General features: G+C 37.1%; 1 protein-coding gene across 1 annotated transcript in view; it reads right to left on the bottom strand.

Moving 5' to 3' along the window:
- LOC136269054 (sacsin-like) overlaps positions 1 to 16,306 on the bottom strand; it is a 32,762-nt gene continuing 16,456 nt past the window's right edge. Inside the window, exons 4-5 of the mRNA XM_066064512.1 lie at positions 1,277 to 14,548; positions 1 to 746 (exon numbers count right to left, since the gene is read on the bottom strand). Coding sequence (XP_065920584.1) covers positions 142 to 746; positions 1,277 to 14,548 — 13,877 coding nt within the window. The 3' untranslated portion in view covers positions 1 to 141. The remainder of the gene's footprint in view (positions 747 to 1,276; positions 14,549 to 16,306) is intronic.

Raw genomic sequence — 16,306 nt, 5'->3', positions numbered from 1 at the left:
TAGATGATAACAGAGTGTCAATAAAATTAGTATATACATACTTCACTCAAAATATGCCTATTAAACTCCATATTATATATCGTCACTACTCCTCATTAGCTACTACAAAATTGCCAAACAACACCTAATCCTATATCTTATCTATTTGTAGGTTATTACATAAGCTGGATAAGCCAAATTGTTCTCATATGTGATGTATATAGTTGATCCACCCAGCTGACCACTAACTGAATCATATCTGCGTTGGACATGACCTGCTTCACTAGTACCACTAAGAAGTGGGGGCTTGTTAAATGATTTTCGTGGAGAATAGAAGCTATTTCCAGTTAGCACCCTAGCTAAAAGCAACTTTTTCATGTTGCCTGGCATTACATGGGCATATGAATGGTCACAGAGAGAAGCGTTCACGGCAAAGTAGTTGCCTTTTCCCCATGCACCATCCCTGCTAAGTCGCATGTCAAAACTGTCACCTCCCTCATAGATCTGTTTTGGATTTGTTTCCCTTGTGCCATGAAAAAGTGTCTTTTCTCTACAAGGTACATTCTCTTCTTGCATACTCTTAGCTCTTATGGAGTATTTCTTCCACAACACACGATTCTGTATTCTTTTAATTGTCCTTATCTCTGCATCAGGCAGAGTTTGAAAAAATAGATTGGCTACTCTCCAGACCTCCTCTTCATTATCAGTATCATCTAATGTGAATAATTTTAAATCTGTGTCCTGCGGTTCCCATTCTTCAGGTAGTACTATGGTAAATACACACATAATAGTAGTGTTGTACAATACAGAAATGTTAGTAGCTATAGTATGTCAGAATGTCACTTAGAACAATTGAAGGGGCCAGTGGCAAAGGGGGACAAGTGCCATTTGAAAATTTAGGTGACCACATGGTGGGAATTAAACACAATTTTGGGACATAATCGAATTATTGTAATATTTGTTAAAAATTGATTTGAGACTGCCATAAACTTTTAAATTCTGTTGTTTACTTAGTGGCAACATTATTCACAACGTTAAAACAAACCATTCTAATTTTTAGAAATTTGAATATCTAAAATGGCACATGTCCCCCTTTTCCACTGACCCCTTTAATTATTACATATCCTATTTACCATAATATGAAACTTACTGCAATATGAAGCATGATAATATTGCACATACTGGCAGTAGCTTGCTAATATGTCAAATATTTCATTGCATGCACTCTGAGATAGAGTAAATCTAAACATTGTATGCCACTACATGCTTCTTCTGCTTGAAATACCTATGTACTTACCATCAGGATCCAGATAAGTGGTTGATGGTAGAAGTGGTAACAAAGCAGGCTGTGATGGAAGTTTATCTTTGAAACACTGAATACTGCAAACCTTGGCAAACACTTCCTGAGCAGCAGCTAAAGCATGTCGGGCATCCAGCTCATTATAAACAACACATGGAGCCTCAGGAGGAACATGAAAACTAGGATAGCGGCACCTCTTGTTATGATCACTAACTTGGTGAACAAAGTCTCTTATATCTGTTAAGGGCCAGCTCGTTGAGGTGCTCAAGTAATCATAAAGCTCTACCAAACTCAAGTCTCTTTGGTCAGTTAAAGTGGAGCCACATGCGGCAAGATATGTAGCTTTGAGACATTTTTCTACAACCTCATGACTCAAAAAACAAACCAATGCAGGAAATTGACATGAATTACTGCCAGAACTATTCACTTGTTGCTCTGCAGTACTTGAGCAGTCAATATAGCATTTAGCTGCATTATAGTCTGCAATCGCCTGTTTTAGCCACATAAAAGCATTCCTGAAGTTAGTTTGCGGTCTTGGTGGGGCTGCATTAGTAGCAGCAGGTGTTCTCTGGTTCCATACACTGACATTAGCTGGTCTTCGAGGACAAGCACGACTACGATACCCACCAGTAGATGTCCTATATAGGCCACTGTGAGTAGGAGTGGAAAGGACTACAGGTTGACTAAATACATTTGTAATATTGGGTGTACTAGATAGTGATGGCTGTGCTACATGAGACTGTGTAGACCGAGGTGGAATATTGCTCTGTGTACTATGCCACTGCCCTTGTGCACTAGATACAGTAGCCGCCAATCCTCTGTGTGGCTTCCTAAAATAATGGGTTTGTTGTCTTTGTACATACAACAAGCTCAAGTCATCATCATCATTGTCAAGATTTAATTCAATTTCGGAAAAATCTCTATTAGCAAAAGGATTACCTATTCTTGCTATTATTCCATCATTGTCATCATTGATAGTGTCAGGATTATTACCCAAATCAGTGTCGTCATCAATGTATATGCACATATCTCCCATTAGCTCAGCAAGTTCATTGCATTCTTCTTCACCAGCAGTTGATGTTATAAACTTTTCCTGTGCCCAGAAGTACTGCAGCGAAATTTTATTAAACAAATCTGGTGCTTTGTTGCATTTGACAAAATAGAAATGAGCCTGAAAAAACAATCGTTTGAATATGATGCTAACTTGATGGTTAGACACAGTTTTAAGTGATGATACAATTTGTCGCAGAAGTACAACAAGATCAACAACAGGATCATGTTCCAAATGATACAGCAATAGCCCTGTACAATCTGTCATTTTATTATCATGACTTATCCAATTGGTAAAAAATGAAGGCTGAAGGAATTTACTGATCAGAATTGGTGATGTCTTAATCTTCCCACCATCATTATTATCACTAGTACTGATGGTAATAGATTTAGCAGCAATGTTAGTCACAGTCTTTGATTTCACTGCAATTACCTTGGCTAGGAGCATCTTACCATCATCACTCCAATATTTAACACTCTCTCCAATATTGTAATTTACAGCTATCAACAAATCACAGATGGTGGGCATTATCTCTTCTCCTACAGAAGTAAGTTTAACTGCAGCTCTTGTGGCAACTGCATACGCTTTAACTTGACACTTATCTAAAGCTGATTCAATGTCTAAATGACTGGGACACTTGATCATTGCTTCCAAATGAGACATATTTTGTATTATTCCACCCAGATATCTGTTAAGGTTTTGTGCTATTTCTTTAACTACATCATCCTTGTCATCACTGTGAGGTGCTATACAAAGTGAATTTGTACCGTTTATCAGCACACAGAAAACTGTATCTGAGGATCCCTGAATAATTGAACCACCATTTAAATATTTAAGAATCGTTTTGATTTCATAATAACAAGTCAATTTTAAGCCACTCAACTTTTCTACAAGGGAAATTTCTGCTTCAGACAGTTCAGTGTTTTTCTGATGATGAATAATTCGTGATACTCCTAACTTAAACTCAGGTGACTGCATAAGATTTTCAAGACACAATACAAATGGACAGCCATGTGTTTGCCCTCTCTCATGAGCAATACACTCTTCCCTACAATGATTATCAACTGCCAGCACGCTAACATCCAGCTCCTCTACCACCAGACTGCTGAGAGGTTTCACTCCCAGTGATTGTGGCAACGTAACACATCCATGTTCATCTCGTGGAGGTTCCTTCATGTACCTGTATGCCTGAATATTCTGTAGTCTCCTGCTGTACCAAGGTACATCATCATAGGCAAGATCTTTAGTTAGACATAGTTCATACTGCTTATCAAGCAGGTACAATGCTGTACTACCAAATGCATCTGGAACTGACTGAGTTGATTCTTCACTGCGCAAAGATTTAACTAAACAATCACATACTGTACTTGCTAGTCCCAAATACTTTGAATTATCACGAAGTTTGTTTTCAGGAGTGTCAAATTTTAAGTGAATTTTTCTTAAAACATTTGCGTAATGAATACTATTAGGACTATCAGAAACACCAAGAGCTTCCATAATTTTCTGGCACTCTGTCAGTTCTTTAGAAATTAGGCACAAATATGGAAACATTGAATGTGGTAGTTGTTGGCTCTTTACCACACAATCTTGACTGACTACAGAAAAAGTTAAATCACTCTCAGCAAAAATGCATTCTTCTCCTTGTAATAATTGTAGTTCATCAAGTGTTGCATTTTTCTCCAAATAAGTGTAATGTATACCAAACAACTTCTTCAGGAAATTTCTTATTGCCTCACGTTGCTCTGTACTAGACTGAATTAATGATTTTGCTGCTTTTGACAACTTAAATAGATTGTTGGTGACTGTTCCACAGGTAGGAGGATGCTCAATGCCTAGGGCATCAACATATTTCTGCACGTGACAGTTATTTTGGTACAAGTCAAAAGTTGCTGTTATTACATTAAACTCTTTTTCTAAAAATGTTGTATCAGAAAAGGTTGCAAAACAAGCATCATTAAAACATGTCCAACATTTCACAGTTTTGTTCTCGGTAAAAATTTCTAATACAATTTGATCAATTTTGTGAGTTGGAACAAACACAATTTCTGAAATGTCCTTACAAAATTGCAAGCCTGCTAGGTCCACTACATTTAGATCATCATCATCATTGTGAAGAGCATTTAACTTTTTACATATAAATTCGAGAATCACATTTGACTTATGGTAAATATCTGGACAATCTATCTGTTTAATTTCTTGCTCAACATTTTTAACCATACTAAGCAAATTTTCCCATGATAAATCTCTTTGAAGTCCAAGTCGGCGTAAAATAATAAGTAGTTCAAAGCAGTGCCACTCTTGTGGGGGGAAAACATCTGCGTTTAAGAACATGTTAAACAATTTTACTTCTGGGTCATAAAATTCTGATACAGAGCACCACTTCTTCCTAGTTGGAACATAAATAAACTTAGCAGATTTTAAAGCAATACACATTTGTACTTTATCCTCAACATTTTGAGTAAACATTGAATCAACTGCATTGAACAAAAATTTCACATGTACTATGATGTCCTTTGTAACCATTTCCTGCAAATACGGAATGACAGCCCTTGTGTAAAACTGCACAATGCTACAGCTCTTGATTCCTAGATGTTCATATATCTTCTTGTATATTGGCAGGTCCTTTAAAAAAAGTACCAAGGAATTTTCCATCACTTTCTTTAATCCGACAACAGGTACCCTGTCTGGAATAAGATAAGTGTTTTGTAATGAAGTTATTGTGTGCAGCTCATCAGTAACAGTTTCAAATATTGGTAATTTACATAGGTGGCTCTTTGCAGAAGGAAGACTCTTACTGGTTGATATGAAGTTTAGAAGGTGATGTAAGTCATCCTTGAACTGGACAAGATCACAGTCCGATGGCAACACAGGTGATAAGTCATTTAGTTCAATACATTTCAAAATGTCATCTCCATTATTGCAGTGTGCTAATATTTTAATCAGAGCACCAGTACAGTTATAGAAAGTGGCATCACACAGTACACTGAAGTCTAACACAGCATAGCCAAACTGTTTCATAACATTCTTGATTGGACCCATGATTGAATTATTGGATAACACCATTTTGGCTTTAGAAACTGGTACTAGTGTTTTATTAGATGCTGGTATGATTGGTTTGCTAGAGAATCTATCCAGACATGAAACATACTGTTTTGGTTTAATAGACTCAATATATTTATCTAGGAACTTCCAATGTTCAATAATTTGAGAATGGTATTCTTGGCATTCTTCAACCCTTATAGGTGCTTGACAGTCTTTTAGCTGAGAGTTAGTGCTCACGTAGCCAACATGAGGAATAGACAAATAAAAACCTTGTCTACGTAATGTATGAATAAAATCAGTTTGTTCAAGTATGGAATGGATAAAACTGCCTGGTTTATGAGGTAGTAAGGGAGCATAGTGACTTCCATAAACAGTGGGAACTAAATTCCGTAAAGTGCCATCACTAGTCAATAGGAGGGGAGCACCTTCTATAGCACTGCACCCATCTTCAGTTGATAAGCAATATTTTAACAGTATAACAATGTTCTTTGTAATGGTGTCAGCATGCTGCTGAAGGTTTAGTGATTTTAGTAGTTGAATCAAAAACACTGGTTCTATCATTGGAGCACATTTTATACGACAAGTAATTGCAGCGTCAACAATTTCTTTATGGATCACAGATGGTGCTTTGGTCAACTTGATACCAAACTCTATCAGTAGTTGTCTAAGTTGTGTCTCATCAGAATCTGAACAAAAAAAGTGTCCACATCCTTGACCTACTACAGGTAGCCATGTTACAGCATTGGAAAGTGAAGTGCTGTCTTGCTGTAGTATTGACAAATTTTTCTTAACAACTTTACGATATACTGTTTTATCCAACTCAAAGGAATGTAATTTACTATCTTGACTTTTACTTTCTGTTGGAAATTTGCAGTAATACCAAACAGTTCCTTTGTCTTGCACAAATTCTTTACAGCGAGCTAAAGCATTAACATATGCATCTGATATGACTGTACTTGTCAAATGACAGTTCCAGTTTGACAAAAATGATTGGCTTGCACCAACTTCAAGGTGTTTCCTAGAATCATCAACCCAAAAATTCCCATTGACATGTACTGGCATATGTGATACTATTGGCAGTGGTAAAGAACAAAATAATGCATACGAAACATCTCTCAGTGCACTGCTGCTTATCTTTACTGCAACACCACCTTTTGGTATTAAGCCACTAGATAAAGCAGCTATTAGTGCACGATGAGGTATTTGATTACTTCCAAAGTACTGGCTAATAAGCCATGATGATTCTATATTGCAAATGACAGGTTTAATATCTTCTAATACACACTTCACAGTATGAATGTTTAGCTGATAATTCCAAGACACTTCATTAAGCAACTCATCTTGATTTCTACGCAGTGTACTTTGAGGACTACTTCTCAACATAGTACGATTCACTTTATCTTCAAGGGTTCTAACTTCAGATTTCAATTGTTCAGCATGTACTCTGCAAACAGCAGTATCTTCTTCTGATAACGAAGCAGACGTAGTGAAATGGTGAAAGCAGCTACCATCTTCTTTTATTTCAAAAGCTGAAATAGTTTTAATGTTACTTAGAAAGAGGATAAGATCCTCTGCATGTAATGCAAGGTTTTTGAATAATAGTTGCATATACCTTGAATTCATTTTGCACCCTGAATCCAACTGACTACTACGGTAAGCATTGCTTCTGGTAAATGGTAGTCTAAACAGCACAAAACCATTCAGAAAGTTTGTACGAACATCATTGAAGCATTTATCACACATTCCACTCATTTGAGTGAACACTTCACTATAAAATGGCTTAAATTCCTCTGAAAATTGTTCCAATTCAGTTTGACTAATTATAAAACGCCTACCACGCATTGGCCTTTGCTTATGACCAGGCACATACATACCACTAGGATCCAGGATACAATAATTCTTGGGAACTCCTCCACTACTGTAGGACACATATGCTGGACAATCAGTTACATGATATGCTACATTAAACCCAATACCAAACCGCCCAATTAACTCAGGGGAAAACCCTTTATTTCCTCTGCCTAGTTTTGTTATTCCGGCTATATCCTCTTCTGACATTTTCCTATTGTTGTACACCAGCAGTGAAGGACACTGGTGTATACTTCTCCATTCTGGTTCTCTGCTAAACAGTTTATCATCTTGGGGATTGAATATACGATGGTCCAGAATAAACACTATTTCTGAAGCACCAGCATCATCAGCATTTTGAATAAATTCTTTAAAAATTGATTCGTCATGTGGATATTTTCTGAGTATTGAGTTAAGACGGTCACACAAATCTTCACTCTGACCATAATCAGTACCATCAAGGAAACTATTCACAGAAATTTTATTCAGAATAGAAGTGAGAGCAGATGGTATTCCTAAAGATTTGGCTAGCTCTCCACTGAACAAAGGATGCAACCAAGAAGTACCAGCTTCAAAATGTTTACTCAATATTTCAGATTTAGTTAAGTTTGGCAAATCAACAGCCTCTCTATAAGCTAACTTGCTTGCTGGTCTCATAAAGCTATCTTCATTGGGTAGATAAAGACCACTGTAGCATTCATTTGGATTATTAAGAGACTGTGTTAAATTTTGTGCCAAATTAAACACAAATCGTATGTGCTCTTCTGTTAACTTTTTGCTCGGAGTATATGATTGGTAAACTTCTCCCAGCAATATCAATATTTTAGTTTTTTCTAATTTTTTTAACAGGCCTAATTTAATAAACAGTTCCTTATATTTCTTGTTTTCATCAGATAGTTCATACAGATAAGGGTGTCCGCAAGCAATTCCACTATGTAGCACAACCTGGCTGATGGTAAGAAATTCATGATTTTGCCATATAAATGGCAATCCCTTTAAGCTTTCAAATACATTTGGGGAAAATTCATGTTGACCAGCCTCACAAAGACATTTATACACTGCAGGACAACAATTGTTTAGCATCTCAGTATCAATATCATTAACCAGGTTCTTTCTTACATGTTCCACTAACTGAACAAAATGAGTCACTACAAACTTAATTGTGGGTTGCTTGCTGTCAATTCTCAATGTAGTCAGACTATTGGCTATTGTTGAATTGCTGACTGAATCAAATGACATTACAACTGCAGCTTGTGTAAATACCAAGTTAGTTTGTGCACAGCCAAAGACATCCTTTGGACATTGAAACAATGATGGGGGCTTGTACCATGGAAGCGACAATCCTTGAGGACATTTAGACACGGGAACAAACGGAACACTTTGTAATGTGCTGTACAACTCATGGTTGCGCCTGTCACGAAAACTACTATAGCCATAAACATGTGATATGTACATTAACACTTGTTTAGAGCGTTGTATAGCTGCCTCTTCATCAGAGATCTTCTTCACACTTAAAGCTCTGTCTTTTAACTTGTCCATAGTAAGCTCATAATCTGACATCCCTAATCTTTTCAAAACACTTACTATTCTATCATCAATCATATATGTGTCCATTGGAAAGCACTCGTCACTATCACAATACAATGGAACAAGATGTGATCTTGGATTAATCAAACCAACAGGTCTCTTCAAACTTCCAAATGGTTTTGTTGGTATGCTAGGAATTTGCATAAGAAGCTTTTTAGCCCAATGAGCATGAAATGAACTATCCAGATATAGCAATAAAGTGATAATCTGTCTGTCTCTGGTTTCAGCTGGCAGAATAGTAATATTAGGTATCAGTACTTTGACACAAAAATCTTCATAAGTAATTTTAGGGACTGATTCCTCCAAAATGGATTTGATATTGTAAGGTATATCAACAATTGGATATTTGTGTTTGAGCAAAAGGGATACTATTTCATTCCTGATCTCTGGTTGAGAATTATGATTAAACACATGACTATATAAATATGCATTTTTAGGAGATAGCCACTTGCCTCCATTGACATCTGACCATAGGATCAGCTTGTCAGTAAGATGAATATTCTTTTTAATTTCACGGAATAGAGTTTTGCTAATTTCATTATGGCTACTTTCTGAAGTAGACCACAGAGAGTAATAAGCAGCAAGAAATTTCTTTTTGTCTGGTTCACTAACAGCAGAAAGTGAACACAATTCTGTTAATGCAACAATTGTGTTCACAAAACAATTATACAAAGCATCACTAATGACAGCTGAGTTCCATTCTGTCAGTCTACCAGAGCTATCTTTCTTTAACCAGCGTCTGTCTTTGCTGATATCAAAATATCCACTGCAATAGAATTTCAAGTTACACTGTATTGGTAGTGGTAAAAAGCAAAACAACTTTCCATCAGATGTCTGAGGATGAATGAAGGAACTGGATTTATTTAATTTCACTCCTATTTCAGCTAGTGGGCAAAGACCATTTGATTTGCCATCACCTGACTGCGCTAATCTTTTACTTTTATCAGTACCCAAACAGGATGTGACCATCCAGTGATGCTCATATTTACCTTGAGAAGCAACACCCTCAACTTTAAATACCTTTTTCTGATGGGATTGGGAGCTGCTGACAAGTCCTAGTCTGAACTGCTCAATTAAGGTTGGTCCTACAGTAACTGCAGAATTTGGATCAAGTGTTTTAGTAACTGATAAAACACATTTCATATTTTCAACACTAGAATTGGCATCCAATTCATACAATGACACTTCCTTAACGTGTTGTAAAAACAGAAGTAGTTCTGGAGCTGATTCTTTTAATGTATTACACAACCGTTCTACTCTAAGTTTATCATATACCATTGGTGAAATTTTGCTTTTGGCAGCAGTGTTGTAGTTCCTGAAAGGAAATCTAAACAATGTACCATTATAGCCTTTGTTCACTTTGGTCAGGTCAAAGTCAAACATACCAATATATGGCATAAACTGGTCTCTAAACTCATCAAGATCACCAAAATTTTCCTTTAAATCTATCTGCATTCCTGGTTCACCTGAGCTTACCCTGCCACCCAAATAGCTTGTGTGAGGATCAAAGACAGTGAAATAGTTACGAGTAATAAAACTTGGTACATCAGTTAAGTGATAGATAGAACAAAATCCTATTCCAAATCTACCAATTTTTGTTGGGTCAGACTTCTTTGATCCACCTGCTAATTCACAAATGTTCTCTAAATCACTAGAAGTGAATACAGCATTGTTATAAGCTAGCAGTGCTGGTCCTTGCCAGGGCTTCATTTCTGGTTCTAGGAGTGATTTATAGGGATGTTGTCGCCAGTCGATCAAAAATTTCACTTCAGTAGCACGAGCATCATCAGCATTTTGGATCAATTCCTTGAACACATCAACATCAGAGCCATAGTCTTCAATAGCTTCATTGAGGCGGCTAGTCACTGACTGATGTGGTCCCTTCTGGATGTATTTCAGACCAAGTTTCCTTGAAGGAGCTAATCTCTGACCTAGAGGAACTACTTTGAAAAACTTTGCTCTCTCTAAGGGTATTTCTGGATGAACAAATGTGTAGTTTTTCTTCTTCATTTGCTCCCCAGACCAATATCGATCGTTGTAGGTACAATCCTTAGGAGGAAGAAGCCGTCGATTTTCAGTAGGCAGTAGAACTTCCATGTTTTCCTTACCAGCTTGATGTATCCACTGTAAAATATGCAAAACTATTCTCAAGTGCCTATCATCAAGGGTGTATCCACGGAAAAAACTTTTAATCTCTGAAAAGGCCTTACTGACAACACTTTCAGCAAAGTTTGCTGGAACTCCCAAGGAGAGAAACATTCCGTGATATTCCTTCAGCTGAGGTATCAGAGATAAAGTATAATAATATGGACTCAAATCCAAATTGTCAATGGGATATACAGCACACTTTTCAGCAGATACAAACTTACATTCTGCTTCAATCCAAATCCATTTAGATGGAAGATTACTTCGATTGCCTGTTAGCATTTTTTGCTCTTCCAAATGGAGGTGATTATAAATGAGATAAACAATTTTTGAAATTTCACGAGAAGGTGTGGAAACTTTACTTAGGGCAGTTAGTTGTGAAAATAAATCAGACATATACAATGACTTCATCATACCAGCTAAAGACTGACATTCTACTTGCATATAGCGTTCATGTAGAACTGGTGCAATACTGCCGACCAGTAATTTACAATGCACTGGATACATGTTTCTTGGAGAATAAGCTGTTTTCTCTTCTCCATACCATCTCAGTTGTCTGGGATAGTCACGATCAGGAGGCCTTGGACTAGCAAATAAAAAAGGAATATCTGTAAGAATCTCTAACAGTTCGCTATCAGGATTAGAAATCTCTTTAAGTAAATATACAATCATCAAAGATCTGTTAAAAATTTGGGTCACGTTAGTTCTACACAAAGCAGACACAGTTGAAGCTCGTTCAATCAGTAACTGAGAAAAACACTTCATATCAGATGAGATAATGTTCCATGTCTTCAAACCTAATCTTCTAAGTATTGCAAAATAGTCCCTGTATTCAGATGATGGTATGCAGTCTTCTTGTGGATCAAACAGATATTGAAATTTAGGGTCATCAGGGTCATACAATTCAGAAGGTTTAGCTAGCTGCTTTGATGTTCCTCTAGGAACAAACTTGCAAGAATGCAAATGATTCGACAGTGTCTGGTCTATGTGAGAGCCTAAAATCCACTTCATAAGGCCATTAGTATTGTTCACATTGCTATGAGAGCCATTTAGGGCAAATGGTATTATATGTGTTATGCATAATTCTGTAACAGTAGGCTGAGGGCAACCTAACAGCTTCAACAGACCACACTCTGACAATGATCTATAGTGAATGATATTTGGTGGGTATTGCAGCAATGGTGGAAGTTGCATCCCTTCAGTAATTAATATCCATTCTGTGCTGTTCAAGGCTACAAATTTTTGCCTGTTATTAGCAGGGTTAAATAGTGGCAACTGTCTTATAGCATTCACTTCTGTTATAGACAAACTTGTTTTGTTCGTCAAAGAGATATATTTCAGAAACCCAATCTTGTCACCAGGCGGTTGATTCTCAACACATCTTGTAATGTTCCTAATATCAGTAGAACTACCCAGGACTTTAATAATAGACTCAGGAGATATTGGATTAAATTTGCTTTTGATCTGTGACTGCATGAAAACAAAACGTGTTTCATGTACCACTGTAAACCCTATCCTCTCAACAAAGGTAGGAAGGAAATTAGGAAATTCCTGCTCATTTTGTGATTTTAAAAAACAAGTGCTACTAAAGGAAAGAGGAAGCAAATTTATCATTGATGGTGTGGGTAGAGTATCAATGCGTTCTTTAGGAAATATTGACAAGGTCAGGATATCATCTATGCCAATATCTTTAGACAGTGCAGCATTGAGCCAACTCCAAAGATCTGATAACCACTTAAGAGGAGGATGGCGATTTGCATTTGGTCTCCACTGCACCTTATCACCATTGGAATTGGTCCACTTTCTCATTGACATTGGTATGAGTTCAGAACAAACCACTTTAGCATCTGCCATCTTCAACTGACAAACGTTGAATTGCATAACCATTTCCAATTGTTTTGATACATCTAAACAAAGTTTGCTCCACACTAACTGGCCAGTGATTTCCTGAAGAAAGGAAGCACATTTCTTGTCAGCTAGTATGTAGACACAGTCTTGTTGAGAAAATGGCTTGGGTAAATCTCTGGCCTTTTCCACTGGCAACAATGAAATATTTAACAGTTCATAACAGTTTGTTGATGACACATCACTCAGTACATAAGCAAGTAGTGAGGAGCATTTTACTTTATCAACTACAATACTTTGTACCTGACTGATAGCAGCATTCCTTAAGCAGCTTCGAACCACACTAGGAGAAATCTCTCTGGACTGAAGTTTGGCTCTTAATGGTTGAATATTTCTAATAACTTGTGTGACTGCTGTTGGAAGAATAACAAGTGGTTGATTAAGAGCAATTAAAGTTTCAACAATAACCTCTGAAACATCAGATTCAACATCAGAGAAGGTCCCTGGTAAATACAGAGCAGATAAAAGACTTATTTTTTGACCTCCACTAGCAGCAGTCCATGTTACTTTTAAGTCATTATTCACTAACAATGTGATAACCTGCTCAACAAGAGTTAACCACATGGAGTGACCACCTGAACTTTGTGATAACAGAGGCCACAGACAGTACGGATCTAACATCTCATGTGAATTTTTATACAAAACAGGGAAATTTGCATACTCAATTAGAGTACTCCTGCATGCTAACAGAATTGCATACAGTGGAGTAATCAGGTCATCAACAAGTGCTTTATTAAACTGTGCTTCTTCCCCTTGTTCATCATGTGATGGCCACTTTATACTGCGACGATTGTCAGCAACAGAAAAGTAGCCATGAATGCAAACAGGCAAGCCAATTTTAGAAGGCAAGGGAAGAAAGCAAAAAGCATGACCAGAGATGTCAGGTGGTTTATCAAATTCCCAAGGAATTTTCTTCTTAACTTTAGAAAGCAAAGTAAGAAAGTTAGTAACACTTCTGTCACAAACATCAAGATTTTTACTGCTAACAGATGTTGAGCATTCAGGTATTTGCAGAAGTGATGGTAATTGGGCAGCTACTCCTACCCACGGAATGACCTTCAACTTTTTTGAAAGTAATTGTAGCTCGTCACAATTCACTCCAGCAATGCAATTCATTACTAGCCAGTTGTACCTACCTTCCTTAGGTATGGTCTTCATAAAATGGTTCTCAAATGTAATGGGGACAGAATTTAAGTGGCAGAAAATATCATTACGTCTTTCCCAATTTGTCGCACTCTCCTTGCACTTATCCCTACCTCTTTGTACTGCAGAGATGTTGCTGTGATTGACATGTATTTGGTACATGAGCTTCTCTTTACCTGTGTTTGCATCACAAAGATACAAACCAATGCTTGAAATGTTCTTCAGAAACAGCAACAAAAATGGACCATCTTCAACCAGAGACTTGAAAAGTTTTGTAACCACCACCTCAGAATTAAGTAGCGAATCTGAAATATCTGAAGGACAATTACGTAAAGGAAAGCGAAATATTGTTCCTTTGTATTGGTCCTGTTCTGGTGAATATCCAAATAATCCCTTGAAGCAGCTCACACTGCCAGTGTACCTTCTAAAATCTTTTAAGTACAACCAGTCACCAGTTTTAAGAGAACCATCTTTATCTTTTTTGTTGATATAAACTCGATGTGGATCAAGAACTGCAATTGTATCATTGCTGAGGATGAATGGCAAATCTGTGAATCAACGAAATAATTTCAGTGTCATGTAGCTATATATAATACTAACAAATATAACGTGTCGTATTTATTGCACCCTCTATTAATACTACACTGTGGTACTTTATGGATACAATATAAAGTGTACACTATCACATACAGTACAGTGTACTAGGGGTCATGAAGAACTGGGCTTTTCTAGCCAAAAGTATCACCCTAAAATCAGTCTCAATTTTCCCTTCATGACAGCTTGGCAGCATTGATTAGGCACATCCAAGCCCAATAATGTCTTCAGACCAGCCCACACCTTTTAAAAAAGTTTCTATGGAATTTAAAAAAATTTCCAGCGAAACAATTGACAAGGGAATAGCTTGAGGAAAGTTTCCCCTACCTGTAGATATGGACGTTAAACCCTTATTTCAGTCATGGTTATAGACTGAAGTTTAGGGATTGTAAGTCCACTAGTATATCTGCAGCATTCCTTGTTTCACCACTTTTTAGCTGTTCCCTTGCTTCACTACTTTTTCTAAAATTCCTAATTCCTTCTACTTGTTTTTAAGTTATATGGCACAAACAATGCGTTAAACCCAAATAATACTGCATAGCAGGGGGAGAATCTTTTTGTGTATTGCTACCATTCAAAAATGGGGGAAATTTAGCTTCTTTAGGATCTTTGCTGAATTTATAATACTTAAACAATGCCATTTTGATTAAGCTACAAATTTTGAGGGGGACAATTTTGTGGATAGCTGCCGCTCCGCGAAAATCACAACCTCCACCCCCCTGCTATGTGGTATGTAAGACACATGATAGTGCAGCCTAAGCCAGTGCACCACACCAATGTGTTATTAATAGCAAAACCAAAAATGTGACTTTTATCCATATGCAGCTCAAAGCTCCTTTATCACTATCAGTCAAAATGAGGTACTTTTTACAGTGGGGTTGCTTGTCAGGTAGGGCAACCCACATGCCAAATTGTGATATAATTGCCCAAGATACGAACAAACAAATTTCCTTTTCACAAATAATAGTAAAAGCATTATCTGATGTGGTTGAATTTCAATACATGCAAAGAGTATTTAAAAGCAAATTTTAATACCAATGTTCATGTGAAACTAAACAGAAATATAACCAATTATTCATGTAAACTGCTAAAACAATGAGTTGAAAACTGAACAATTAGTCTGTAGATGAAGTAACCATATAGTAATGTAATAATTGGGGGTTTAAATTAAAGAAATTGAGAAAATGTGTATGGAGTTCATGTTACAAACAAAAACAATTGGTTGTTACACCTGCCAGGCAAGCCACCGAAGGGCATGGGATGAAATTGATGGTGGTTTAGAAGAAACCAGATAAAAGCATTGAGATACAATGCAAAAACCAGAAACCGCTTGATCAAGACACTCTAATAGTGCAGTCTCTCTAATAGAGCATTCAGTGTATACAGTTGGTTTATACACCTGTAACCAGGGCCGCCCAGAGAAATTAAGGGGCCCAGGGCAAAGAGTTAAAGTGGGGCCCCAGGGGCAAGGAGGTTGCCATTATGAATCACAAAGATCATCCAAGCTGTAAGTTGAAGACCCAAAAAAAAAGGTCATTACATGCTGACAATGACAATATCTACCCCTCACCAACCATATCTCCTTATTTATAAGCTTGCTATACTGCTCCTCTGAAGAATACTGTGACTGCTCTATTAGAGTATATAGAACTGACTGCTCTATTAGAGTATATCGATCTTTTAAAGAGGTATTCAAGGGCCAGGCTGGGGTC

The sequence above is a fragment of the Dysidea avara genome, chromosome 10 (genome assembly GCF_963678975.1).
Source record: "Dysidea avara chromosome 10, odDysAvar1.4, whole genome shotgun sequence".
Classification (NCBI taxonomy): Eukaryota; Metazoa; Porifera; class Demospongiae; order Dictyoceratida; family Dysideidae; genus Dysidea; species Dysidea avara.
This window is presented reverse-complemented; position numbering and strand designations above follow the sequence as displayed.